The 25,351-nt window shown below is 51.2% G+C and overlaps 2 protein-coding genes across 2 annotated transcripts in view; one reads left to right on the top strand and one right to left on the bottom strand.

Moving 5' to 3' along the window:
• The window catches only part of AXDND1 (axonemal dynein light chain domain containing 1), a 56,245-nt gene extending 52,276 nt beyond the window's left edge, over positions 1 to 3,969 (top strand). The window contains exon 26 of the mRNA XM_077825046.1: positions 3,881 to 3,969. Coding sequence (XP_077681172.1) covers positions 3,881 to 3,969 — 89 coding nt within the window. The remainder of the gene's footprint in view (positions 1 to 3,880) is intronic.
• A 6,955-nt stretch (positions 3,970 to 10,924) lies between these two features.
• Positions 10,925 to 25,225, bottom strand: NPHS2 (NPHS2 stomatin family member, podocin). The gene is made up of 8 exons (XM_077824492.1): positions 24,922 to 25,225; positions 19,887 to 19,990; positions 18,385 to 18,457; positions 16,526 to 16,608; positions 14,937 to 15,140; positions 14,021 to 14,076; positions 12,126 to 12,204; positions 10,925 to 11,200 (listed from the first exon to the last, which is right to left on the bottom strand). Exons 1-8 carry the CDS (start codon positions 25,223 to 25,225, stop codon positions 10,925 to 10,927), a joined length of 1,179 nt encoding a protein of 392 aa, XP_077680618.1.
• Positions 25,226 to 25,351: the final 126 nt, after the last annotated feature.

Genomic DNA, 25,351 nt, shown 5'->3' on the forward strand with positions numbered 1-25,351 from the left:
GTACAGACATGAATGTGGAGACTGGCTACATCTTACTCATGCTCTCCTTGTTGCTATCCTTAAGAGCTGTCCAGGACCAACCTCTCCTGGGTGACAGAGAATTCACTCTCCATCTCCACTCAGTTCTGGGCTCCCTCACAGTGTGATGTCCAAGAAGCACAACCCTAACTTTGAGGAACATCGGAACTAAGGATCTGCCATACTAGGGAGAGCAGTGGTCTGTCCAGCCCAGTATCCTTTCACTGACAGTGGCCACAGACCCAACTGCTTTAGAGGAAAGCACAAGAAACCCTGCAGAAATGGGGTACCTGCCCCCAGAAATATTCCCTCCTCACCCCCATTCAGTACAGGGTGGTTTATATCTTGAATTTTGCTCATTTTTAATATATACTAAGATACTTATCTAGCCCCTTTCATGCAATGTATGAGTGTGTTTACCCTCACAAGACCTCTGTTAGGCAGGGCAGTGTTGTTATCCTCGTTTTACAAATGGGGAACTGAGGTACAGAGAGGGTAAGTTCTTTGCCCAAGTTCACACCAGGAGTCTGTGACAGAGGAGCGAATATGAACCCACATCTCCCAAGTGTCACGCTAGTGCCGTAACCACAAGACCATCCTTCCTCTCTGTAACTCTAGATATTTTTGTTATCTGTGTGTTACGCAAAAAGATTCTTTCCCCCAAGAATTAGGTAAGCACAGACAATCATAGAATCATAGAATATCAGAGTTGGAAGGGACCTCTGGAGGTCATCTAGTCCAACCCCCTGCCCAGAGCAGGACCAATCCCAACTAAATTATCCCAGCCAGGGCTTTGTCAAGCCTGACCTTAAAAACTTCTAAGGAAGGGGATTCCACCACCTCCCTAGGTAACGCATTCCAGTGTTTCACCACCCTCCTAGTGAAAAAGTTTTTCCTAATATCCAACCTAAATCTCCCCCACTGCAACTTGAGACCATTACTCCTTGTTCTGTCATCTGCTATCACTGAGAATAGTCTAGATCCATCCTCTTTGGATCCACCTTTCAGGTAGTTAAAAGCAGCTATCAAATCCCCCCTCATTCTTCTCTTCCGTACACTAAACAATCCCAGTTCCCTCAGCCTCTCCTCATAACTCATGTGTTCCAGTCCCCTAATCATTTTTGTTGCCCTTCACTGGACTCTCTCCAATTTTTCCACATCCTTCTTGTAGTGTGAGTCCCAAAACTGGACACAGTACTCCAGATGAGGCCTCACCAATGTCGAATAGAGGGGAACGATCAAGTCCCTCAATCTGCTGGCAATGCCCCTACTTATACAGCCCAAAATGCCATTGGCCTTCTTGGCAACAAGGGCACACTGTTGACTCATATCCAGCTTCTCGTCCACTGTCGCCCCTAGGTCTTTCTCTGCAGAACTGCTGCATAGCCATTCGGTCCCTAGTCTGTAGCAATGCATGGGATTCTTCCGTCCTAAGTGCAGGACTCTGCACTTGTCCTTGTTGAACCTCATCAGATTTCTTTTGGCCCAATCCTCCAATTTGTCTAGGTCCCTCTGTATCCTATCCCTACCCTCCAGCGTATCTACCACTCTTCCCAGTTTAGTGTCATCCGCAAACTTGCTGAGGGTGCAATCCACACCATCCTCCAGATCATTAATGAAGATATTGAACAAAACCGGCCCCAGGACCGACCCTTGGGGCACTCCGCTAGATACCGGCTGCCAACTAGACATGGAGCCATTGATCACTACCCGTTGAGCCCGACAATCTAGCCAACTTTCTACCCACCTTGTAATGCATCCATCCAGCCCATACTTCTTTAACTTGCTGACAAAAATACTGTGGGAGACCGTGTCAAAAGCTTTGCTAAAGTCGAGGAGTAACACATCCACTGCTTTCCCTTCATCCACAGAACCAGTTATCTCATCATAGACGGCAATTAGATTAGTCAGGCATGACTTTCCCTTGGTGAATCCATGCTGACTGTTCCTGATCACTTTCCTCTCGTCTAAGTGCTTCAGAATTGATTCCTTGAGGACCTGCTCCATGATTTTTCCTGGGACTGAGGTGAGGCTGACCAGCCTGTAGTTCCCAGGATCCTCCTTCTTCCCTTTTTTAAAGATGGGCACTACATTAGCCTTTTTCCAGTCTTCCAGGACTTCCCCAGATTGCCATGAGTTTTCAAAGATAATGGCCAATGGCTCTGCAATCACATCTGCCAATTCCTTTAGCACTCTCGGATGCAATGCATCCGGCCCCATGGACTTGTGCACGTCCAGTTTTTCTAAATAGTCCCGAACCACTTCTTCCTTCACAGAGGGCTGGCCACCTCCTCCCCATGCTGTGCTGCCCAGTGCAGTAGTCTGGGAGCTGACCTTGTTCGTGAAGACAGAGGCAAAAAAAGCATTGAGTACATTAGCTTTTTCCACATCCTCTGTCACTAGGTTGCCTCCCTCATTCAGTAAGGGGCCCACACTTTTCTTGGCTTTCTTCTTGTTGCCAACATACCTGAAGAAACCCTTCTTGTTACTCTTAACATCCCTCGCTAGTTGCAACTCCAGGTGTGATTTAGCCTTCCTGATTTCATTCCTACATGCCCGAGCAATATTTATATACTCATCGCTGGTCATTTGTCCAATCTTCCACTTCTTGTAAGCCTCTTTTTTGTGTTTAAGATCAGCAAGGATTTCACTGTTAAGCCAAGCTGGTCGCCTGCCATATTTACTATTCTTTCTACACATCAGGATGGTTTGTCCCTGTAACCACAATAAGGATTCTTTAAAATACAGCCAGCTCTCCTGGACTCCTTTCCCCCTCATGTTATACTCCCAGGGGATCCTGCCCATCAGTTCCTGGAGGGAGTCAAAGTCTGCTTTTCTGAAGTCCAGGGTCTGTATTCTGCTGCTTTCCTTTCTTCCTTGTGTCAAGATCCTGAACTCGACCATCTCATGGTCACTGCCTCCCAGGTTCCCATCCACTTTTGCTTCCCCTACTAATTCTTCCCGGTTTGTGAGCAGCAGGTCAAGAAGAGCTCCAACTCTAGTTGGTTCCTCCAGCACTTGCACCAGGAAATTGTCCCCTACACTTTCCAAAAACTTCCTGGATTGTCTGTGCAACTTCCTGGATTGTCTGTGCTGGATTGTCTCAGACAATACTGAAGGGGGTTTATTCATGGTACCGGGAAGACTGACAAGCAGCTTCAAAAATATGGTGCCATAGTGGCAAGTTATATACATTCGCATATCAATTCATTTGCATTTATCTGTACATACGGAGACAGACATTGTTACAAATCAAGAGAGAACCCTAAACAAAGATAAAAATAGGAACAATATATACGTCTAGAGGTCATCCTATTGCATCAAGCATCTATGGCTACCTTGCGGGGGAAGGAGGCGGGGCGGAGTAGGGATGAGTGCTTACAGATATCTGGTGGGCTGTGAAGGGAAGGTTTATTCTGTTCTAAGAACTGAGTTACTGGGTGGGCATTGACCATATAAGCTTATCAATTGTTTATACTTGTCAGTGTCCTTGCTTCTCAGCAGTTTCTGTCTTTTCTGCTGGCTGAATTTTAACTCCTTCCTGACATGTGTAAGTGTCTAATCCTTGTTTGAACCCTGCCAAGCTCTTGGCCTCACTGACATCCTGTGGCAGTGAGTTCCACAGGCAAACTGTGTATTATGTGGGAAAGCACTTTCTTTCATCAGTTTAGAATTGGATCCACCCTGATTAGGGGAAGACGGGATATAGTCCTGGGCTTTCTCAACACTTCCCCTCTAGTGGTTCCCTCCTAGTTCTGATTTGAAAGTGGAGACTGAGGTATACTTGATTCTACAGGATGTATTTACCCAAGGAGGAGTTTTGCTATATTTATTTTTAACCTCTGTGTATTTTTTATTTCAGAAGTCTCTTCCCAAGAAGAATCCAAGCCAACTTCTCATAAACCATCTGCTAGTGCCCGGTCCAGGAAAGCCACCAAACCCAAACATTAAAGAGTAGCAATGTCCAACGAAGGTCGTTTGGTTACCATTTGTAGTAGACTTTCAGCATAACCCCACTGCCCATCTCTGTGGCTCCAGATACACTTTAATTCCATGTTCTTTAGTATAGCAAAATGACTGGAACACCCACTAATGCACCCTCCAAAGGAGAGCTTTAGACAAAGCACTAGAGAGGATCTTTTCTAGATTTATAAATTATCTGAAAACCCCACGCTGGGTAATGCAGTGTTTTAGAGTAGTTGCTAGTCATAACTGGAGAGTGGATTAGAACAGAACTTGTAGAAAAGGCTTTCAGGCCTTCTCAACATATCTGTTAGTAGAGTCTTTAAGATATCAGGTCATAAACTTATCCCAGGCTAGCTGTACTGCCGTAGTTGGAACTTTGGGACAAGTTGTCCAGATCTCAGACCCATTCATAGGTGCTCAGCTTGTGAACAGAAATCTTGGGATGTTTTCTTCCAGGTTTGGAGACAGAGGGAGGGCCAGGTCTTTCACAGAGTGGGACACAGGATACTTTCAAAGTATTTAGAGGGGAGGTTTCCAACTAATTTATACAGGTGCGGTATACAGAAAAAGAAAAAAAGTTCTGCTCAGTGTTGCTTGATAAATAATTAAGGCAGCAGACTCAGAATACCTCTTCTGAGAGCCATCATCTCCCTGGTTATCATCCTTTTACAGGATGTCCATGGCTTTTGATACTTTGGACTTCTAACGTGGGTGATGAATTGGAGAGGAACAGCTCTGTCAGTTTGATTGAGACTCCTAAGGAAACAACCCACAGGACTGCCAGAAGGGTTATAGAGACAACGCTGCCAGGACGCAAAGGTGGAGTCCTGCCGACTAATGGGGAGACGCCTAAGCACTAAACCTCCGGGGCAATACAGAATCACCAGGACAAGAGAAAGAGCTGATAGCAGAGCAGCTCCTAACAATGGCTAACAAGGCAATGGTTGTGGAAAACAAAGATGAAGCAGCTTGCACCTACAAAAAGGACTTTGGGGGTGGGGTGTGACAGGGAATAGTAAAATCTGCAACAGTCACAAACTGTCCCCAGAGCATCCAAACAATAATGGGACGCTGGGCCTGCAAAGAAAGTTTGATTACTACAGCAAATATCAGTGACCTGCCCAGGACTTTGCCTTGATTGATGTTATTGCCAGGGCTTCGCCCCATTTTACCATTTATTTATACACACAGCCCTACTCTCTGCTTTTCCAGTGCTTAGTATATATAGAAATGTTAAAGATGCACCTCTGTTGCTCCAGTGAAATGACCAAATGTCTTAATGATTGATTAGCCAGTACAGACTGTTGCAACTTGACTCTAAGTTTATTGGGCCTGAGGATCTCATTTCAAGTCCCTGTGTTTGGCCTTATATTAGCATTTGCAGCATTACAAAATGACTTAAGAGAGGTCTGTTGCTGGTGCAATAGCAATTAATAACAAGAGATTCCAATAACTAGACTTGATCAAGTTATTAATCAAAGATTAATACAGCGTAATACAGAAAGGAAGAGTAATATGTTACCAACCCCTTTGGAAGACAGCAGTGGCAGTGGTCATGCTGTCTCAAAATTCTGTGCTTCCCCCTTCTGTATTTCTACCTAACTGGGAAGAGTTCCCAGTTTCCCTAGATCACTTTACCTAATACACCTTTTTGTCTGTTTCTTTTACATGTTTTTCGCTGACAGTGAGGCGCTATACATTTTTACCCCAGGATGTGTGTAATATGTTGTAAGTTTCAAGAAGGCATATGGTTTAAATGTTGACAGTTATATGGACCCCGCACATTACACAAAAACAGAGATGCAATATTTTTCAAAAATATTTTCGGCATAGTGTTTTAGAAATTAGCAAAGTTTAGAAGGTATCTTAGGTTTTTCATTCTCCAGTGCAGACACCTAGCAGGAGTTCGTCCAAAGGTCACAGCATTTACATAGCTTACAGTTTAGAGAATTTAACGTAAATATAAAGGACTTCAGATATAATATACTTATTCACTGACTATTTTCTTATTCTGGTTACATAACACCCCCTATACTTATAGGTGCTATAATAACCAGTTCCTATATTTTAATCAATACCTTTTAACCTTTTACATAGAAGACCTGATTTCCCAATACATTCTATCCAGACAAACTGGTAGTTGATAAGAAAGCAGTTTACATTCCTGGTTAGCAGTTTTATGCCTCCACCGCTCCTTCATTCCTTTCTCCCCGTGCCTCTGCCCCCCGTACTCCTCCCCCCTCTCCTTCCTGCGCCTTCAGGGCCCTTCCCGGGCACATCAGCTGCTCTTTCCAGCACTCTTGCCTGTGCTACTGCTGTTCTTCCCATCCTCCACCTTGCACCTCTGCCTCTCCTTCTCCAAGGGCCTCTGCCAGGGACGGTGGGTTTGTATCATTTTTGGTGGTGCCCAGAATGGGTCCAAGTCCTCCCCCCCTTCACCTGCCTAAGGTTCTGGGAGGGAGTTTGGGTGCAGAAGGGGGTTCGGTCTCTGGGAGGGAGTTTGGGTGCAGGAGGGGTGTGAGCTCTGGAAGGGAGTTTGGGTGTGGGCTCTGGGCTGGGGCAGGGGCTTGGGGTGCAGGAGAGGATGAGGGGTGTGGCGCTTACCTCGGGTGGCTCCCGAAAGCGGCCTGCACACCCCTCTGGCAATGGCTTCTAGGTTGGGGGAGGCGTGGAGCTGGGGGTCTCCCAATGCTGCTGCCCACAGTTTCTGGCCAATGGGAGCTGTGGAGTCAGCGCTTAGGGCGGGGTCAGTGTGCAGAGACCCCTGGTCCCATAGGGCCGTTCCAGCTGCTTCTGGGAGTGGCGCGGAGTGAGGCCGGGTAGGAAGCTGCCTTAGCCCCACTGCTCTGCCAATGGCAGCAACCGGGGGGCCCCTGGGTCCTTTTAAATTGCCATGGGGTGGCAGGCGGTGCTGGGAGATTGCTTTGGGGGAGGTGCATGAGGGTGGCAGGAGGGGCCAGGGGAGAGACCTGGCCCCGAACATTGATGGAGCTGGGCCCGCAGACCCTGAATATTCCTGGAGCATGGGCACCATCGGCTTGTATAACTCACCACCCCTGTCCACCACTCCTTCCCAGGCTTGCTCCTGTGCCTTCGTTCCTTTCTGTGTTCCTGCCTGCCCCTTCAGTGCTCCCCCTGCCTGCAGTGTGTGTGTGCTTGGTTAGGGCTGAAGTACTATGGGTGTGCTCACCTATTAACTTGATGGTGTCTGACTGAGGTTGGTTGTGTTGTTTCCATTGTGAACCTAAGAGTCTCTCCTCTTGGGTATTTAAAGAACAGCCCTAAAAACATGCCAGGTTTGTAACTCACCCCAGAGAGTCTATCTAGAGTGAACGTTCTGTGCAGAGTTTGAAACACAGCAGGAGAAATGTCTGGGGGAAAACAAACTATTTCGCTTGATCAACACATTTCCCTCTGAAGTTACATTGCTGCAATGGGTCCCAGGCTGGGAGGTGGGGCCCGATGAGCTGCCTCTGTTCAATAACCTGAACTAGCCAGGAGGGGGGCTCCACTCAGCTCATGTTCTTCAGTGGAGACTAACTCAGGCTGGTGCCAAATTTTCCAAAGCCAGTTTCTTCTCCCTTCGCACCTGCTCAGACATTTGGCTGAGAGTTTCCTTAGTTTTATACCTCTACAGATGGAGGGTGAAATAGGGAAACAGGAGAATAAGGGGTTCTGGAGGCAGGTAGGGAAGGAATCCCAAAGTGGATGCAGCAGCCAGAAGGTTGGCTGCAAAGTGGAAGGAGTGGGAGAAGCGGTGGAAGCCCAGGTTGGCACATGCTGCTCAGGGCTTTAGCCTGGTGTCTTCACCGGCAATGAGGATCCTTGTCCTTAATAGCCTAAGGGTTAACCCTTTTTCTGCTAGTCCATCTCCATTATGCTGATGCATTGTATTGAGGCATCACTATCAGGAACCTTACCCCAGCTGCAGATGGTCTCCTCTTACAGTGGTCAGCAGCAAGCAAGGGCTTAGTGAAAAGAGATGTACAAATACAATAGCCAGAGGGTGCAGGGTGGCAATTTGGCTGGGTTGGCAATTTGCTGTAATTACAATAAGTATTATTAATAATAATATCCAGCTCATATATAGCTCTTCTCAGCCATAGATCTCAAAGCACTTTATGGAGGAGGTTGGTATCATTATCCCCAAGTCACTGGTGGGGAAACTGAGCCACAGAGAGGGGAAGAGACTTGCCCAAGATCACCCAGCAGGTAAGTGACAGAGCCACGAATGGGATCCAGGTCTCCTGAGTCCCAGTCCAATGCCCTATCAGCTTGGCTGCACTGCCTCCAAGAGGGATACTCAAAGGTAGGTGAGAGGGGCAGTATCAGAGCTGTGGGGATCCCAGACCTGAGATGGTCAGGAATACGGTGCAGTACTAGAGCTGTACAGGATTTGCTAGTATGTGCTGCATACTTTTGCTATGGGGAAAGGTCTATCCAATTGACTAGGGAGCTACAGATATTTAAAGAGTCTTCTGGAGACATGATGCTTAGTTCTGTTGGGTTTTTTTGAGCGTTCTATCTGTTCTGTGGACCATCTGACAGAACTGAATAGAGAATCATCACCAGAGAATCATCGCATAGGGCAGTTGAAGAAAGCTATAGAAATGTTGCTGTTATCTATAAAGCTCATGACAGTTATTAGCTCCCTGCTTTCACTATCTCAGGGGAAGTACATCAGGATTTGTAGTTTATCTCTCAGCCTTTAGTCCCCTAATAAGATCCCATCTCTCTTACTAGGTTCATGTCTCACACAGACATACAGAGGACGAGAACTTTGCCTGTGTCCTGTCCTCGGGCGCCATCTAGTAGCAACAAGCAGGAATACAGCTTGCTTACCCTACAGATGGCTGGGGTGTCCATTTCAGGAGCAGGCTCCCAGGCCATAGAGGGGGTTGTCTTTCACCTCATTCACCCAACGAAAATCATCCATGGAGGAGACTGGTCTGGATGGGGGGTGCTATGCTTTCACACTTGGCTGCCTCCACCCCATGAAGCCAGGGGCCCTGTTCACTCCTCTAGGGCAGAAGGGCAGCAGCTCCCCTGGGGACAGCAATGCTGCTAGGAGCCAGTGTGGCTGCTATGTGTCAGCCTGGCTGTAGGCAGTGCCCGTTCCCCAACCCACAGCCAGATGTGCGCCAGCTTGTCCTCCAGCCCCTCCTACTCAAACCTTGGGTGACACCAGGCCACTGGGCTGCTGCCGGAGCTCATTAACAATTGACATTAACACAGAGAAAGGAGCTGGAACAACAAGGACCCCACCTTGCTTTCTGCTGTGCTGCCCATTTGCTCTCCCTGGCCTAGTTACATCACACGTTTGGCCACCTCAGCCCAGAATCCAACAGCTGGCAAGTGACAGATCTCGGGGAACACTATTCCCCAGGGGCTGCCCACTTACTGCTCCAACCCTAGTTTGCCCTTTGCAATCAATGCTTCGGCTGCACGGGTGGAGACTGCGGGAGCTATCTGCATTAGCTTTCATGAACACCCTATGTGCCTCAGTTTACCTGCTTGGCATTAGCCTGCACCTCTGTCTGGGATACAGTCAAAGGAGGCTCTTAGGGGTAAACAAGCAGGAAATGAAGCAATAGTTGGGATAAGCCACGTGGGGTAAACAGCTTCAAGGGAGTTAAGATGACACTGGTTGGGGTTATTATGTGGGAGGATGCTGTTCTCCAGGCACCAGGCAGAGGGGGTGCTAGGGCTGAAAGCCTAGAGGTGTAAAAGACCAGGAACAGCTATAAAGCCCCTCCCCTGGTTTGTGGAGGTGGGTCATCATCAGCTGCCTGCATGGGGGACACTACCAGTGACACACTGAGTAAGGGAGCACTCGCAGCAGGCAGGCTGTTCCAGCTGGAGATGAAGGTAAGTAGGTGAGAGGACCTTGCCAAAGGCTGCAAAGGAAGACGGTGTAAGTGAGAGGGAAGATGTGGCTAGGCCTGTATCATGTGATCCGTTGGCTCAGACTGGCATGGCCCTTTGGGTGAATGATTAATATGTAAGTCTGAAGCCCTTGTTTTGAGTCACTTTATTCAGCTGATACCTCAGGCTTCTGGAGGCAAAGGGTTTACAGGGACCCAGCCCAGCTGGGCCAGCTACATTAATACGATTGGGAGGCAGGGGGCTGCAGCCCAGAAACCCAGTCGAGGGAGCAGACCAAGACCATGGGGATTCCACCCAGAGAGGGGCGAAGGTAGCGAAATCTGTCTCCAGCGGGGTGCACGCACGAAGGACTGAAAGACAGAGGTTTCATGTAGCTCACCCTGTACGTGGGCCAGCACTTCTTACCAGCTGCCCTTCTTTGAGGAGATACCCACTTCACGATGAGTGACACAGCAGGAAGATCTCAAGCACTGCCCGAGCGTATGGAGCCCTGGATAATCCGCAGCCTCTGACTGATACGTTACAGCAGGGTGTCCCTTTGGGCCTCCTCGCTTCTCCTGGGCACCAGGCTTTTGCAATGCAAATGATTCCAGCCAGATCATGTTGTGGGGATTGGGAAGGGAGAGGTTGATATTTGGGGCCTTAAATAAAAACACCCCTAGTCTATCCAGCCAGCCTAATTGGAATGATAGAGGCCATCTCTAGGGCTCCAGCTGGGGTAAGCATTTATACCATCCCTCTGCTCCTCAGCACAGCAGGGTGAAAGGAGCAATGAAATGGTGAGACGCAGAGGAAGCTCCCGTCCCCGTCCCCACCCCTAGCTCCATTCCGGTGCCCCACACACGGGATGAGCCGGAATGTTTCTTCAAAGCAAACTCAAACTTCTGTGCCCAGCCCACTTTATATCACAGGCCCCTGCTTGCTGCCCATCCCAACCCCTCCACAGTTTATGCTGGAGGGCTGGCATAGTTCAGACCAATCCATGGCGCCTGTTTGAAGATAAGTGACCTGGTAGAAGGTGTCCATCTGGGTGCCAGCTCCCCATGGCATGGCTCTATAGCATGGGGGAGTCCTTCGTGTCCTTTGGAGCCTCAGGGTGATTGGGAGCGGTGGTAGGAAGGCTGCTGCCCGTGGAGTTGTGGCTAGCGGCAGATACAAGATTCATTAGGTCAAAGGGCAAAGGGAGGACAATGGTGGAAGGTTTCTCAGCAGACAGGCATTGCAGCGTGTGCAGGTAACGGAGCTGGACAGCAGCTGGGGAGCTGGCCAAGATCTCGGCTGCCATCTTCAGGGATTCGGAGGCAGCCTTCTCCCCCTCGGCAGCAATCACCTGCAGCACAAGGGAATGAATGACTGTTTCTGCACCATTCCACTGGGTTGGCCCCACTGGGGCTGGCAGGAGCTGAGGGGGCCTGGCTGATGGGAGCTGACATCGTTTCTTACAGTGAGTCTGAGTGAAGATGCTAGGCTGGAGTCGCTGCAAGCTCCTCCCATGGCCAGTGCTCCTACCTTAGTCTCTGCAGTGCCTCCTGCTGAGCAAAGGAGGGAGTGGAATAGCCTATGCAGCCAGAGCTCCTCCATCACCTCTCTGCTGTGCCCTCTGCTGGGAGAGGTTGGGACTGCAGCAGGGTAACCTACCTGCTGCAGTTGCAGCACCTACCAACTCCTGTTATTCCTTAAAGTGGGGTTCCCCAGCCTGTGGGTCAAGTACCCGTAGGGCTGGTCAGAGGGGCCTTCCTGGGGATCTTGACTGGGTGGAGCCCTCCTGTGGAGGAGGGCTATAGAATAAGCAAAGGAGGGAGCAGTCAGTTCAGGGTTTGGGAGACAGGCACTGTGCTCCGGCATTTAACCTGCCCTCTCCCGTTAGGATTCCCATCGCTCAGTGCAGGGACAGAGGCAGCCCCGGACTCAGCCTGCAGTGAGCGCCAGTGGGAAGAGTTTGATAAAGGGACTGCTCCATGCCGCAGAAATGGCTGAACTCCAAAGGGGGACGTAGGCATTGCAACACAGAGCATGGAGGGGCATTGGGCAGTGCTGCTGGGGAGAGAGCCCCCTTGGGGTAGGGAGAAGCACCCCTCCCATTGCAGGTGTGGAGGGGCAGTGCTGTGTGCGGGAAGGCGTATGGGGTGAGGAGTCAGTAGAGGCCCTGGGGGGAATCTCCCCGCCTGGTTGTGTATGTGGTCTCTGTCCAAATGGCCGGAAAAGGCTGGGAATTGATCCGCAGGGGAATATAGGGGCATTCGCTGGTGTCCTACCCGCACTTTGGCCTGTCTCTGGGCCTCTGCTTCCATTGCCAAGGACTGCTGCAGTTCAGCCGGCAGCCGCACATGATTGCTGCAGGAAGAAGAGACCGGAGTTACATGGACCCTGGAATTCCGTGCCCATGGGTAGCGCCAGGCTGCGAGCCTGTCTGACACTGTGCCCCAGTGTCTCCTGTCCCAGGCTGAGGCAGCTTACAAAAGTCCCCGGAGTTCAGATTTTCAGCCTTCCAATCTCATCTCCCACCCAGCTGGGCCCAACCCACCTAGCACTGGAATCAATGGGGTTCTTCCCAAGGACACTCCGATTCTTGAACTAGGGTCTGTTATTGGCTGAGCTGTGCTTTCTTCCTCTGGAACCGGGCCGGGAAATCTGAATTGCAATAACAGGGCCAGATCCCCAGCTGGTGTAAATGGATATAGCTCTGACAACATCTGTGGCACTATGCTGAGTTTCCCCACTGAGGAGCTGGCCCCAGCTGGAAAACACAAGAGCGTTTTATGCCATTTAAACTTCTGCAGCCCAGTAAGTGGAGGTGCTGAGTATGTGGGTGTGATGTTGCACTCCATATGCTTTATGAAAATATGCTTGGAATATGAATATAATATAACTGGAATATGCTTTATGCAAAAGGTCTCTTGTAAGGTATCATTACAAAGCTTATAATCTACTGAGTGTGGTTATCCTATTTGTATGAATGTATCATTCGTGTATCTGAAGCTAGAAATATGAAGTATTACTCTAAAGTCCTATTGTAACTATGCAAAGTGTGGGCCATTAATAATGGCTTGGAATCTTGACTTCTCCCATTAATCAGGACAATTGGTTGTAAATGGCTCTGGTTACTTGCAAGCCTTCCTGTGTTCCTGTAAATCAGGACAGGAAGAATGGCGGCTGGGGTCTCAAAGGACATGTGACCATGTCACTTGGTACTGGAATCCATCTTAAGCCTGGTTTTCCATTTAGAAGGAGGGGTGGGGATCCAGAGAGACAAAAGATTCCTGCCTTGTGCCAAAGCTATAAAAACGGGGTGGAACAGAACAAAGGGGGCTGCCTGTCATAAGAAATCCCCTAGTTATCACCTGAGCTGCAACTAAAAAGAACTGTACAGAGGAAAGGATGGGGCCAGGCTAGGAAGGAGTCTAGTCTGTGAAATAAATTTAGTGGAATATCTCTGACTGTGAGATTTTACCAGTATTCAGTTTCTTAATGTACTAGGCTTAGACTTGCATGTTTTGTTTTATTTTGCTTGGTAACTTACTTTGTTCTGTCTGTTATTACTTGAAACCACTTACATCCTACTTTTTATACTTAATAAAATCACCTTTGTTTATTAATTAACCCAGAGTATGTATTAATACCGGGGGGGGGGACAGTTGTGCCTGTCTCTCTATCTGTGTTACAGAGGGAGGACAAGTTATGAGTTTACCCTGTATAAGCTTTATACAGAGTAAAATGGATTTAGTTGGGGTTTGGATCCCATTGGGAGCTGGGTGCCTGGGTACTGGAGATAGGAAACCTGCTGAGCAGTTTTGGTTAAAGTCTGCAGCTTTGGGGGCATGGTTCAGACCTGGGTCTGTGTTGCAGCAGACTGGCGTGTCTGGCTCAACAAGGCAGGGTTCTGGAGTCCCAAGCTAGCAGGGAAAACGGGCTCAGAGGTCATTTCAGCACATCAGCTGACAGTCCCAAGGAGGTCTCTGTGACCAAACCCATCACAATGGGCAAAGGAGAAGGGCTGGCTGGGGGCTCGGGGCGCTGAAGAGGTGACACCTGGATAGAGCTTCAGGGGCAAAGGTGGCAAAGGACCAGACATTAGCAAGTAGTGTTTGCAAAGGGGATGGGGAGGTTTCTTTACCCTGCTGGGTCGCCATTTCATACGTTTCCTACCTACATTTCTGTTCTCTCCACCTTGATTCCCCAGCGACATGTGACTGCATCCAAGGCGACCTGTAGAAATGGGGATATACTGACCGTGGGCAGTTTGTGTGGCACTGTGCCAAGGCACTTACAAACAAGTCAGACAGTCGGCACAGGCTCATATGGTTCACTGCCTGAGAGCTCGTGTTGGAGGGATGTGTCTGCTATGGATACTTGTGCATGCTACAGAAAAACACTTCTGGTTAAAAGGCTTAAGTGTCTCTAAAGGTTGGACACCAAGAGAAATCCCTGTAGAGGGCAGGGCAAGGAGGTAAGCTGCCATGTACGTCTTCATTGCTCTTGGCTTCTGGGTCTCACACTGTGCTCAGGAAGATTTGCTCCCAGAGAAGTCAGCTGACTCAGAAGCACCATTGCTGCCTCAAAAAATCCAGTTCTGGTGTAACTCCACTGAAATCAGCGGAGTGGGTCCCACTTACCCCAGGCCTGAATTTGGCCCTGGATGTGTCATTTGAATCGGGATGGCTGATCATTTCCCAGCGTGGATTGCTTCCCCCAGGCCCCGTTCAGCAGCTGGATTGGTGTCACCTTTGCTGCAGCTGGAGGAGAAACCTGCTGCGGCCCATCAGGCCTGCGTTTCTGTGGCTGCTTTGTCTGTGGCTGCGGCCCATCAGGCCTGTGTTTCGCCCAAGTACTTTGCCCTTGGACAGCCTCTCTAACCCAAGGGACTCAAAGTATAATCATCACACTGTTGCCTTCCATTGGGCGCAGCAAGTCTCCAGAGTCTGCAGAGTCCCTGCAACTAACTGATCACTGTGGGCTTCTTATAGGCCTTTCCCTGAGGCCCTTTATACACCATGTGTTGAAAGATCGATCTACTGCATTGCCCCAGCGCTCTGGCCCCACAGCTGCCCACCTCCTTGTGGAGATACCTTCATTTCCTGGCCAATGCTCTTCCTCTCCAGGAGGATTTCACTGAAGGATCGATGGGCCAGCAAGCGCTTCATGGTTGTCTGTACCAGCAGCTTGACAGCGCTGGAGAGGTTGGCCACGCTGGTTAGGAGGAGAGAGGCATTTTCCATCCGGTAGTAGCAGACTGCATCTATTTCCACGGTAACCATGTCTTTAGTCACCACCTAGACAGAGAATGTTGGGGGTGATGGAGCTGGTTCTGATAACTCTGGGGTGGGATGGAGGAGCTGGGAACACTGCAGAAGAGGAAGAATGGCCTTGTAGGTAAGGCACTGGGCGGGGACTCAGGAGATCATAGGGATTTTGGTCCTAGCTCTGACCCTGGGCAAGTCACTTTGCCTCTCTTTTCTATCCTGCTCTTGGCCTGTCTTGTCTATTTTGCACGTAAGTGGTTTGGGCAGACTGTCTCTTACTATGTGTGTGCAGCACCGAGAACAATGTGATTATCACTGTTCACGGCAGCATCCACCGCATGCTAGGAGTCATGCAGGATGGTCCCTGCTCCAAGCTGCCCACCCGGAAAAAATCTCAGGTGGGGGCTCTAGATGCTGCTATTAGCTAGTAATGCAGCCGGGTATAAGGAATGCAGGGAGAGGGAGCCAAGGAAAGAAATGAAAACAAAGGATTTGGGCATAGGGAGGGCTGCTCCCCACTGGCCTGTGCCTGCCTAGACCCTGAAATGACAGACTTTAATCCCAGCAGGCTGTCCTTCCAAGGCTGGTACATATGTGTGGGTCCTTCAGATGAGATCTTAAGAACCATGCCCCAGCCTCCTCTGCGCTGGACCCCCTGGCAATTTTTGAAGAATCTGGCCCAGTGTCTTTGGCCAAAAACTCTTCCTCCCTTCTCCTTGTCGTGCTGTGCTGTACTGGCCAGTGGTGCATTGGGTTATGTTTGGTGTGCTGTGTTGTGCAGCAGTGTGTTGTGTTGTGCTGGGCCTTAGTGTGGGCGTTGCCCATTTTATGTGTTCAAAAATCGTTAACTTGGATTAAAAATGGAGAGATTTTAATGTACCTGTATGATTTGTGCCTTCTAGTTTCTGCACTTTTAGGGTGCATTTTGGTCACATTTACGAGCCTTTCTGCACAGCCATGAAGCCTAGATACTTAGCGTTGATTAAGCGGGGAAAAAAAGTGAGATTCTTGCCCATTCACCTGACTCTAGGACCTGGGGCTTATAAAAAATACCAAATAGCATAAGATTGGCAATATGATCATGAGCATGGAGCAGTGTGCTGTCTGCCAGTCGGCTAGTGTCCTTTGCCCAGAGCTGGCTGCATCTCAGCTGTGCTGGCTGTGTACAGCTTCTAAAGCACTTTGGGGTCCCTCAGAAGCCAGAGTGCTATCTAAGTGTGAGATACTTTTATTGCTCCAGGGCAGAATGACCGACACTAGCCACTGGCTGCAGTTAACTTCAGGCTTAAGCCTGCCTCTTGGGTGAGTGTAATATTTTATGCCACCTGCCCACAAGGGAGCAAATAGCTCTAACCAACCATAGGAAAAGCTAATGCTAGAGATGCAAGGGAATAAATGGGAGGGAGTTGGCTTACCTCATGGAAGGGGATCTCTAGGGTTTTGAGGCGACGGTCTACCTTGTGGTATGTATCCAGACAGGGAAGGAAGAAGAAAAGGCCTAGGGGAGGAAGAGACAGAGTAGCAGCATGTGACTGGATGCCATGGAAGAAAGTCCCACTCCCTGACCCAACAGCAGCAAACTTGGGGCTACGTAGGACAGGACAAAGACCAAGAGAAGGGCCCAGAGCTGCAGCGTCTCCCGCACTAAACACCTGCCCAGATGTCCTGCTGCAGGAATGAGTGGAGTGGGGGACGGAAATAAACTCTTCCCAAAAGATGTGGCAGAGACATCAGTCCCTGAGGGGTTCCCCTGGCCACTCAGTGCTAAGGTTTTAGAGTCACTCGCTGTCCCCCACTCAGCATGCTGGGTTCTCACTTCACAGGTGAGCCCACGTCTTAGCACCAAGATGGGTCTGAGCTGTAGCACTTGGAGCAGGATCCAGACCAGAACAAGCTGTGGACGGTTTGGACGGGGGTTCTGGCTCAGGCCCAGGGCCGGCTCTAGGCACCGGCAAAGCAAGCACATGCTTGGGGTGGCACATTTCCAGGGGCGGCACTCCAGCCAGACTTTCTTTTCGGGGCAGTTGCGCTCTCGGAGCTGCACCGCTTAGACGGGGCGAGGGCGCCGCACCCCCGGCCGCAGCAGGAAGGGGAAGCCCCAGCCCCGGGATGCTGAGCTGCCAGGCCCAGCCGCTACCTGGGGAGGAGAGGGCGAGTCCTGCCGGGGCTGCACCGCCTCCTCTGCGCCCTGGCTGCTGCGCTGCCTTGTGCCACCCCTTATATGGGGGCTTCTCTGCGTGGCCGGGCGGGGGAGGGGGGAAAGCCCCTGCAGGTGCTGGGAGAAGGTGACATCACTCCCTCCACTTCCAGCACCGCCTGCGAGCCCCAGCCCCACCTGAGCTTGGGGTGGCAAATTTTTTGCTTGGGGTGGCAAAAAACCGAGAGCCGGCCCTGCTCAGGCCCTTGGCTGCCTAGAGTCCTCACAGTGGGGGCTTTGAGGAGAAGGGTGCCAGGCCCATGGGGTCTTAATGCAAGGGCCCCCCAGGCAGCTAATATGTGCGGAGTGCGGATGGAGCAAGCTGAGCATGGCACATAGACGCGAAGGGCCCTGTGAGAGGAGAGGGGTAGGGAGACAACCACAACCTGCAGTTGGGGGTGGGAAAGCGGCTGCATTTCCACTTCCTCATGGTTGGGAGGGGGAAGGGAACCAGGGGGCATGAAGCCTGACCCCACCACTTCAGCAGTGGTTGGAGGCCTGCAGGTGTTGGGAGCCTCACAGGAGCTGCCATTGCCAGAAGAGGAAACAGGGGTCCCAAGAATTGCCTACTCCTTTCTTGGCTCGGCTGCATGGAGTGCGAGAGGGCCAAGGGAGCCTCAGGCACTGGGCACAGGATTTCCAGACGCCCCTCACCCGACTCATCTCCTGTGGCTGCAGCAGCCCAAGGGGCAGCCAGCCCTGTGAGGAGCCAGTCGCCTGCCAAGCAGAGAACAATGCCCTCATTGTCAGCCATTAGCAGACCTGGTAAGGGAGGGAGACAGCCAGAGCCCGCAGGGGTGGGGTGTTAGGAGGACAAGGCCATCGGACGGAGGGGAGAGGAGAAGGGTGCATCCACGCCATTGCAGACTCAGGATTAGCAGAGGCTGGCCTGGACCAGGATGTACATTTGTGGTGGGTGGAGTGAGAGGGGCAAGGCACGGGGAGTGGGACACTGGGCGTGGGATCCCCTGGGAACATTGGGGATGGGGTGGCCGGCCTGACACTTCTGGGAGCCCCGCTGGAGCCTTGCATGAGTGTGGCAAGAGAAAGGGGTGAAGGAGCGAACAAATTGCTTACCGGGCCCTCGGGGCCTTCCGGGAAGGAGGCGCCCAAGTCGGAACACGATGGCTCTCTCATACTCCCGCACGATCTGCAGTGGGAGACAGAGAGGCTGGAATTGGAGCAGGTGGGGATCTGGGGGAAGGGCTGTGGCACTGGAAGAGAAGCTGGTGAAATCATTGTTTTGGGAAAACCACCGAAAGGCAAACTGTGCAGAGCCAGCCAGCCAGAGCTGTCAGCTGGTGTAGCTCCATTCATGCCAGGGCTGCTGTTTCCATTTATGCTAGCTGAGAATCTGGCCCAGAGACTGTATGGCAATTGCAACTGTGGCCGGCTCCCGGCCAGTGGAACTGAGAGCAGGGAGCCTGTCTCTCCAGTGCTCTCAATGATCTCCCTCCTGGGCCTAGGCAGCGTAGAGGAGGAAGCCATTTGAATCAAATGCAGAGGGGGCAAGAGCCAGATCTGGGGTGGGGCGAGTACATTGGGATGAAGAATTCTGGGAGGGGTGCAGGGGTGGGGAATGACTGGGACTGTGCGTTGGGATCGGGGGAGATTGTGATTGGCTGTGCAAGGAGACCACGACAGGAAGCTGGGGATGGGACTGAGAGCCACTGAGGGGGAGACTGAGATCAGATGGGGAGCTGGGGGAGACTGGGAATGGGAAGCAGTGTAGTCGAGGAGGGGAGACAGATCTGAGAGGAGCCAGTGTGCAAGGAGACAACTGGGACTGGCTGAGCAGAGAGCCTGGGACAAGGAGTCAGACTGGGGGAGGGACACTCAGATTAGACAGGGAGGCTGGGGTGGGAAACTGGGACTGGGAGCCAGTGGGGATGGGGACTGTGGACGTAGGAGGCTGAGCGGGAGACACAGACGGATGGGTTGAGGAGCTGGGAGCAGGGAACTGGGACTGGCTGGGCAAAGGAGATGGGGACTGGGATGAAAAGTCTGAGGAGTGGGGACTGGGACTGGCTAGGTGAGGAGGATAGGACTGGGACAAGGAGCCCAGGGCAAGGACGGGACAGGACCAGATTGGAGGGGAATGGGCAGAAGAGTTTGCACACTAGAATACACTCCCCTCCAGCCTGGAATGGAACCCAAGGTCCTTGAGACCATAGGTGCTGGTAGCGTGGCAGCACCTGCTGGTTTGAGCCCCTGGCTTGAAGTAGTACTAACCACCAGATACATGGTAATAGCTTTCAGCACCCCCACTTTAAAAATTGTTCCAGCACCTATGCTTGAGTCTCACCATTCCTCTGCTGTCAGCAAATATCTGGGAAATGATCTGGATAACAACCAACTATTGCTATCAGTTAATCCATTAGCTTAAGTAGCAGAGGGCTGAGTGGTGTATGTAAAGGTTCTGACTGCTGAGGACCTACAGGGGTGCCAGTATGATGCCACATGATGGCATTTCTGTGTTTTCAGTTTGCTTTTTTAAAACTCTAGGAAATTACACCCAAAACCTATGTTAAAATACCACAATAAGGTTGCAAAGTCAAGCACACCATGCATAGCCTCACCTTCATGCAGAACCAGACAGAAATGGGGAAGGTCAATATGATGAAGAGAAGGGACAAGATGGTAAGAAGCCACTCACAGATACCTCGACCGGGAGATGTCATCCCTAAAGAAAAAGAAAGAACACATTAGTAGGTGCCTATTTCCATATTACTGACCGATTGACACCTGCTTGCGTGGTCAGAAATCCAGCTTCCACCAGATGATCAAAACCTGCTTAGCGATAGACAGAGTGTAATTACTTGGGCTGGAATTTGACCAAGACACTGGAGTCAGTATTCAGGGCCTGGCTTAAAAGGGTAAAAACATGGTTATGTGTGAGCATTTTGGAGCAGAGGCTACATTACTATATGTATTCTGACAGCACCATGGGGAACAAGTGCTGATCAGGCACTACTGCTGGTATCGTACTTTAAATATTCATTAGAAATACTCTGAAAGTCCCAGCAAAGAAGAGGCATTTCGCATGTCCCATTTCCCAGGTGCAGCCTGAGCCAGCATCTCTCCTGTCGGGGTGGTGTAGCTCCTCTGGTGGGCTGGGTACGAAGCTTTTATCGCTGTGTGTTTGGGACGATTCCATTGTCCGCGAGCAGACTCCCAGCTGGATGCATGAACCAGACAAAGCCAGTGCTCATTCCAGGAGGGCACCAGAACCAGGTGAAAGCTCTACTCCTCTCTGCTGTTCTAAGTGGAGGCTGCATTATTCATCTGGGACTGGTACAGGGGGATCTTAGGCTAGGCCTGTGTGTCCTTTTGAAATGGATTCCAGCTGCAACCTCAACCCTATTGAGTGTAGCACTGTGCATGGGTGTGTCTGCTATGCCTGGAAATCCACACCAATAAGAGGGACTAGAGGCTGCAGCCCAAACCCCAGGCTTGTGGTTTTGGCAGGCCAGGGTGTGCCACGTGCCACTTTTCCACTGGTGCCCTTAGGAACAAAGGCCCAGATCCTCAAAGGTTTTAATGGGAGTTAGGTGCCTAAATACCTCTGAGGATCTGGGCCCAGGTCTTTGTGCCATGGCATGAGGCCACAGTGTGAAATGGGTAGCTGTAAAGAACCCACGCTCTGTGTGTGTGTGTGGGGGGGGGGGGGGGGGCGCTTTGCTGTAACATGGGAAGAAGGTGAGGCCAGCAGCTTCCCCGTGGTTGGTCTAAGAGTCCTGAGCTCAAGGAGCCCATTGAAGATCTTTGGCAGGGGCAGCAGCTGGTTCTGGGTCTGCACCTTTACTGACCTGATGGTAGTGTCTGATTCACTCCTGGGCAGTGAATGACTAGAGGCCACCCAGTGCAAGGGGAAGTTGCAACAGCTCTTTCTTTTGTGCCAGCTTTATGGGCCTGGGGATCCACAGCACAAGCAGAAAAACAGATGGTGCCCCACTGCACTGTGCTTCAGCCCTGACCCACTGGAACCACTCGTAGAGGCTATCATCTATCCCAGAGGTGGGCAAACTTTTTGGCCCGAGGGCCACATTGGGGTTGCAAAACTGTATGGAGGGCGGGGTGGGGAAGATTGTGCCTCCCCAAATAGCCTGGCCTCTGCCCCCTATCTGCCCCCTCCCACTTTCCACCCCCTGACTGCCCTCCCTCAGAACTCCCGACACATCCAAAGCCCCTGCTCCTTGTCCCCTGACTGCCCGCATCCTGAGACCCCCTGCCCCTAACCGCCCCCCCGGGACCCCACCCCCATCCAACCCCCCCTGCTCCCTGGCTGCCCTGACCCCTATCCACACCTCCACCCCCTGACAGGCCCCCTGGGATTCCCATGCCCTATCCAACTCCCCTGTTCCCTGTCCCCTGATTGCCCCCCTCCCCAAGAACCTCCAACCCATCCAACTGCCCCCTGGTCCCTGTCCCCTGACTGTCCCCTAGGACTCCCCACCCCCCTACCATGCCGGAGCCAGCCACACTGCCCGGCAGGAGCAACAGGCCAGAGCGCTGGCGGTGCGGCGAGGTGAGGCTGCAGGGGAGGGGCCGGCGGCTAGCCTCCCCGGCCGGGAGTTCAAGGGCCGGCAGGACGGTCCCGCGGGCTGGATGTGGCCCACGGGCTGTAGTTTGCCCACCTCTGGTCTATCCCCATTAGTTAGCAGTATTGCTTGAGGCCTGGCCCCAGGGTGCTAGGGATACACACAGTAAGAGATAGTCCCTGCCCCAAACAATAGACAAAGGAAATGCTGTTATCCCCATTTTACAGAGGGAACTGAGGCACAGAGAGACTAAAGTGATTTGCCCATGGGGAATTTGTGGCACAACTGGGAACTGAACCCAGCTCTCCCAATGCCCAGGTCAATCCCTTAGCTCAGAGACAATCCTGCTGCTTGGAAGCTATTAAGTAGGGGTCTCAAAGTCCCAGCCTGTGGGCCACCTGTGGCCCAAGAACCTCCCCACTGCGGCCCACAGAGGAGAGACCCAGGCTGACACGCTACCGGCATTGTTTTTTGCGGGTGCTGCCCCCCGCAGCTCCCATTGGCTGGGGGAGAGGGACAGAGATATCATCATTAGTTGCCGGGCAGAGTCAGCCATGGAGGCAGCATCACTTTTCCCCACAATGAATATAAACAAGCCGAAATACTGAACACAACTATCTGATGCCCACCTTGCTGCAATCCTGAAGGTGTCAACTGCTCAGTCACTGGGGCCAAACATCAACAAACTGACAGAACTGAAGCACTGCCAGGTGTTTGACAAACACTAAAAACTCCCTGGCAGGGGAAGAATTGTATAAAATTGGATGACAGTTTTATTATTTCTAAGAAATTCAAAATAAAAAATAAATATCAACGTTTTCTTTTCTGAACACCTTCTTCAGTGACATGATTGGCCCACTGGGAGGGTTTGAGGACTGGCACTGGCCCTACGGTAAACTGAGTTTGAGACCCCTGCAATTAAGTCTTTGGCCTTTTTATGTGGCTGGTGCCACTAGAGCTGAAGCCCCTGGTGAGTTCTGTGATGTGGGCACCTCTCCTGTGGGACCTAATGTTACCCAAGTATCATCAGACAGATATCAGAGGGAAACAACTCTTATTCCCCAGCAGCCCCAGGTGAATGGGCAGCAGTGACTTCCAAATGAAAGGCTACCTGGGCTCTTACTAATTCTCTGAGCCATGCAGTCCTTTAGGGTTGATGCTGTGACTCAGAGCAACAAGTGATCCTTTCCCAGAAATTCTGGCTTTTAACTTTGTCTGAAGCTGTAGGACTGGATTAAATGCTATTTATGGAGGATGAGACCTGGCGTGCGTGCGTGTGTGTGTGAGAGAGAGAGAGAGGGTAAAGGCTTACAATGAAAGAATGGTGGTCTGAGCTCTGAGTCCAGATGTTTATTTACTAATGGACAGTACAGGAAGGAGAAAAATCAGAAAGCAGAGATCATTTTAAACAGACCCTAACCCTCACCTGTCCTGTGCGAGGATAGCTGTGCTCTCTCTGTAACCTACCAGCTCCTGCAACGCTCATGCATTTATAGCCCCTTCCATTCAGGCTTCACAATCAGGAATAAGTTAAGCCTCACACACTCCCTGTGACATTGATTATTTCCCTCAATTAACAGATAGGAAAGCTCACCCTCTCAGGCTCATGCACCCACTCTGTAGCCCACAACCCAATGCTTCTGCCTTCAGGCAGGTGCTCTGTCCACGAGGCTACATTAGCTCCCTTGGTTTTGCTTTTAAAATATTCCCCCTTTGAACCTTCCTTTCTGACCTCCCATCAGAAGGCTGGTAGGAAGGAGAGCAAGAACCCCCTTCTCCTACTGAGCTGATGCTGACTCCACCTTCTCCCCAAAGTGGGCATGCTCCAGCTTCCACTGGCTGCCCTTAAAAGCTGGCCTTTCAGGGCTACTGCCCCCTTTAGAGAACCCGTGGCTCTAGTAGGCAGATGGCTTCCTGCTGGGTGCAGGCAAAGCCCTGAAAGCAGAATGCTTACTCTTTCCAAAGGTGAGTTAACATCCCTGCTTCCACTGACTATGACAGTCCCTTCTGCCTTTAGGGGCTCTCTGCAGAAAGACCAGGTCTAGAGAGGAGCTTGAACCGAAGCCCCACATGCCAACACACCAAGCTATAAGGGTTCACAGTCTGTATCTGAGTTTTGCAGCTGGACCTTCTCCCTACAACAAGCTGAACTAAACCTGTGGCTGGAAACGCTCCCAAATTGCGTGTCCTCAGAACCTCCAGCAATGTTCTGATTGTGGCTTAGTATCTTGGTTGTAGCGACGAGCAGCTCCCTGTAATCAAGACAGAACTCCTTAGAGGAAAGAGGCAGATGTAGAGAATTAATCATCAGGGAGAGAGAAGTAAAGCTGGGGCAGCAGAGCAGCTGGACTGGGGAGGGTTTTTGCTGCTTCTTGGCATTCCCTCCCATCCCTGTGATGCCAGGGCTGAGCAGATCAGGTCTATGGATAGAGCCTGTGCCTATTGGTAGTACAGTGCCAATATACAAAGGATGAGAGGCAAAGAGCTCTGTTGATCACCTCGCAGTCCCCCTTCTTCCCCTCCCCACCCCGTGCCAAATCCCTGCCCCTGGAACTGACCATCTTGATCTGTTTCCTGTGGCAATAGGTTGGTTCAGGTGTGTTCTGGGCAGAGCAAGGCTTAAGAGACACTTAGGATAACTCTAGCTAGAAACTTCTTCTATCTAAGGGTAGTAAATAATCCCCTGTGCTTCTCAGGGTTAAGGGGTAATAGAGCTAGTGAGGCTGTGGCTTAACGAAGCTCATGAGCAGTGCTCTGAGGCCTAAAGGGATGCAGGATGGATGCTGTTTGCTGCTAAATTTGTTGCTTTATTAGAAATGGAACAGGTCCTGATGTCTCTGAGCAGCCTGGCTAGCCCCAGGGCCTGGTACTGAGCCCTTCTGAAAATCTGGCCCTGGGGGTTTGTGTGATCACTTGCTGCTTGTTCCTGCACCATGCACTTACTGCACCTGCTTTGCTCTCCCTTTGCATTGGTGTAAATGACGATACAGGGATCAGAGCAGAATCGGACCCCAGTGCCCCACAAGCCAGTAGCCTCTGTCCCTACTGCTCTCCTGCCCTTTCCAAATCCTACCTTCCTCTTGTCGCTCACTTTCCAGCAGTGCCATCACCTCTGTTTCCTCGTCGAAAGACACTACATCGTCCACGTCTACCACTGTGGAGCTCGGCATCCTGCTGTCTGTCTCCATGGGGCTCTTGCCCTCCTTGGCTTTCCCCCTCTTGAGCCCCTCTCTGTCCTTGCTGGCTGCTCTTCTGCTCTCCACCTTCTCTCTCCTGCCCTGTGAGTCTGCAGGCTCTCTGTTCCTCCTGTGGGACTCCTTGGAGGAGCTGCGAGACCGCTTTTCCATCCTCATTGGGGGCTGCGAGCGAAGAAGCATGCAGCTCTTGGGAAGCAGCTTGCTGCGGCGGCAGGATGACCAGTCTTGGGAATTTATCGGGGAGTGGAGGAGGTGGCGGGCGGGGGAGGCGCAGGAGGTTTTGATCATTCTCTGGGCTTGTTAGAC

This window comes from Eretmochelys imbricata, chromosome 8, assembly GCF_965152235.1.
Source record: "Eretmochelys imbricata isolate rEreImb1 chromosome 8, rEreImb1.hap1, whole genome shotgun sequence".
Classification (NCBI taxonomy): Eukaryota; Metazoa; Chordata; order Testudines; family Cheloniidae; genus Eretmochelys; species Eretmochelys imbricata.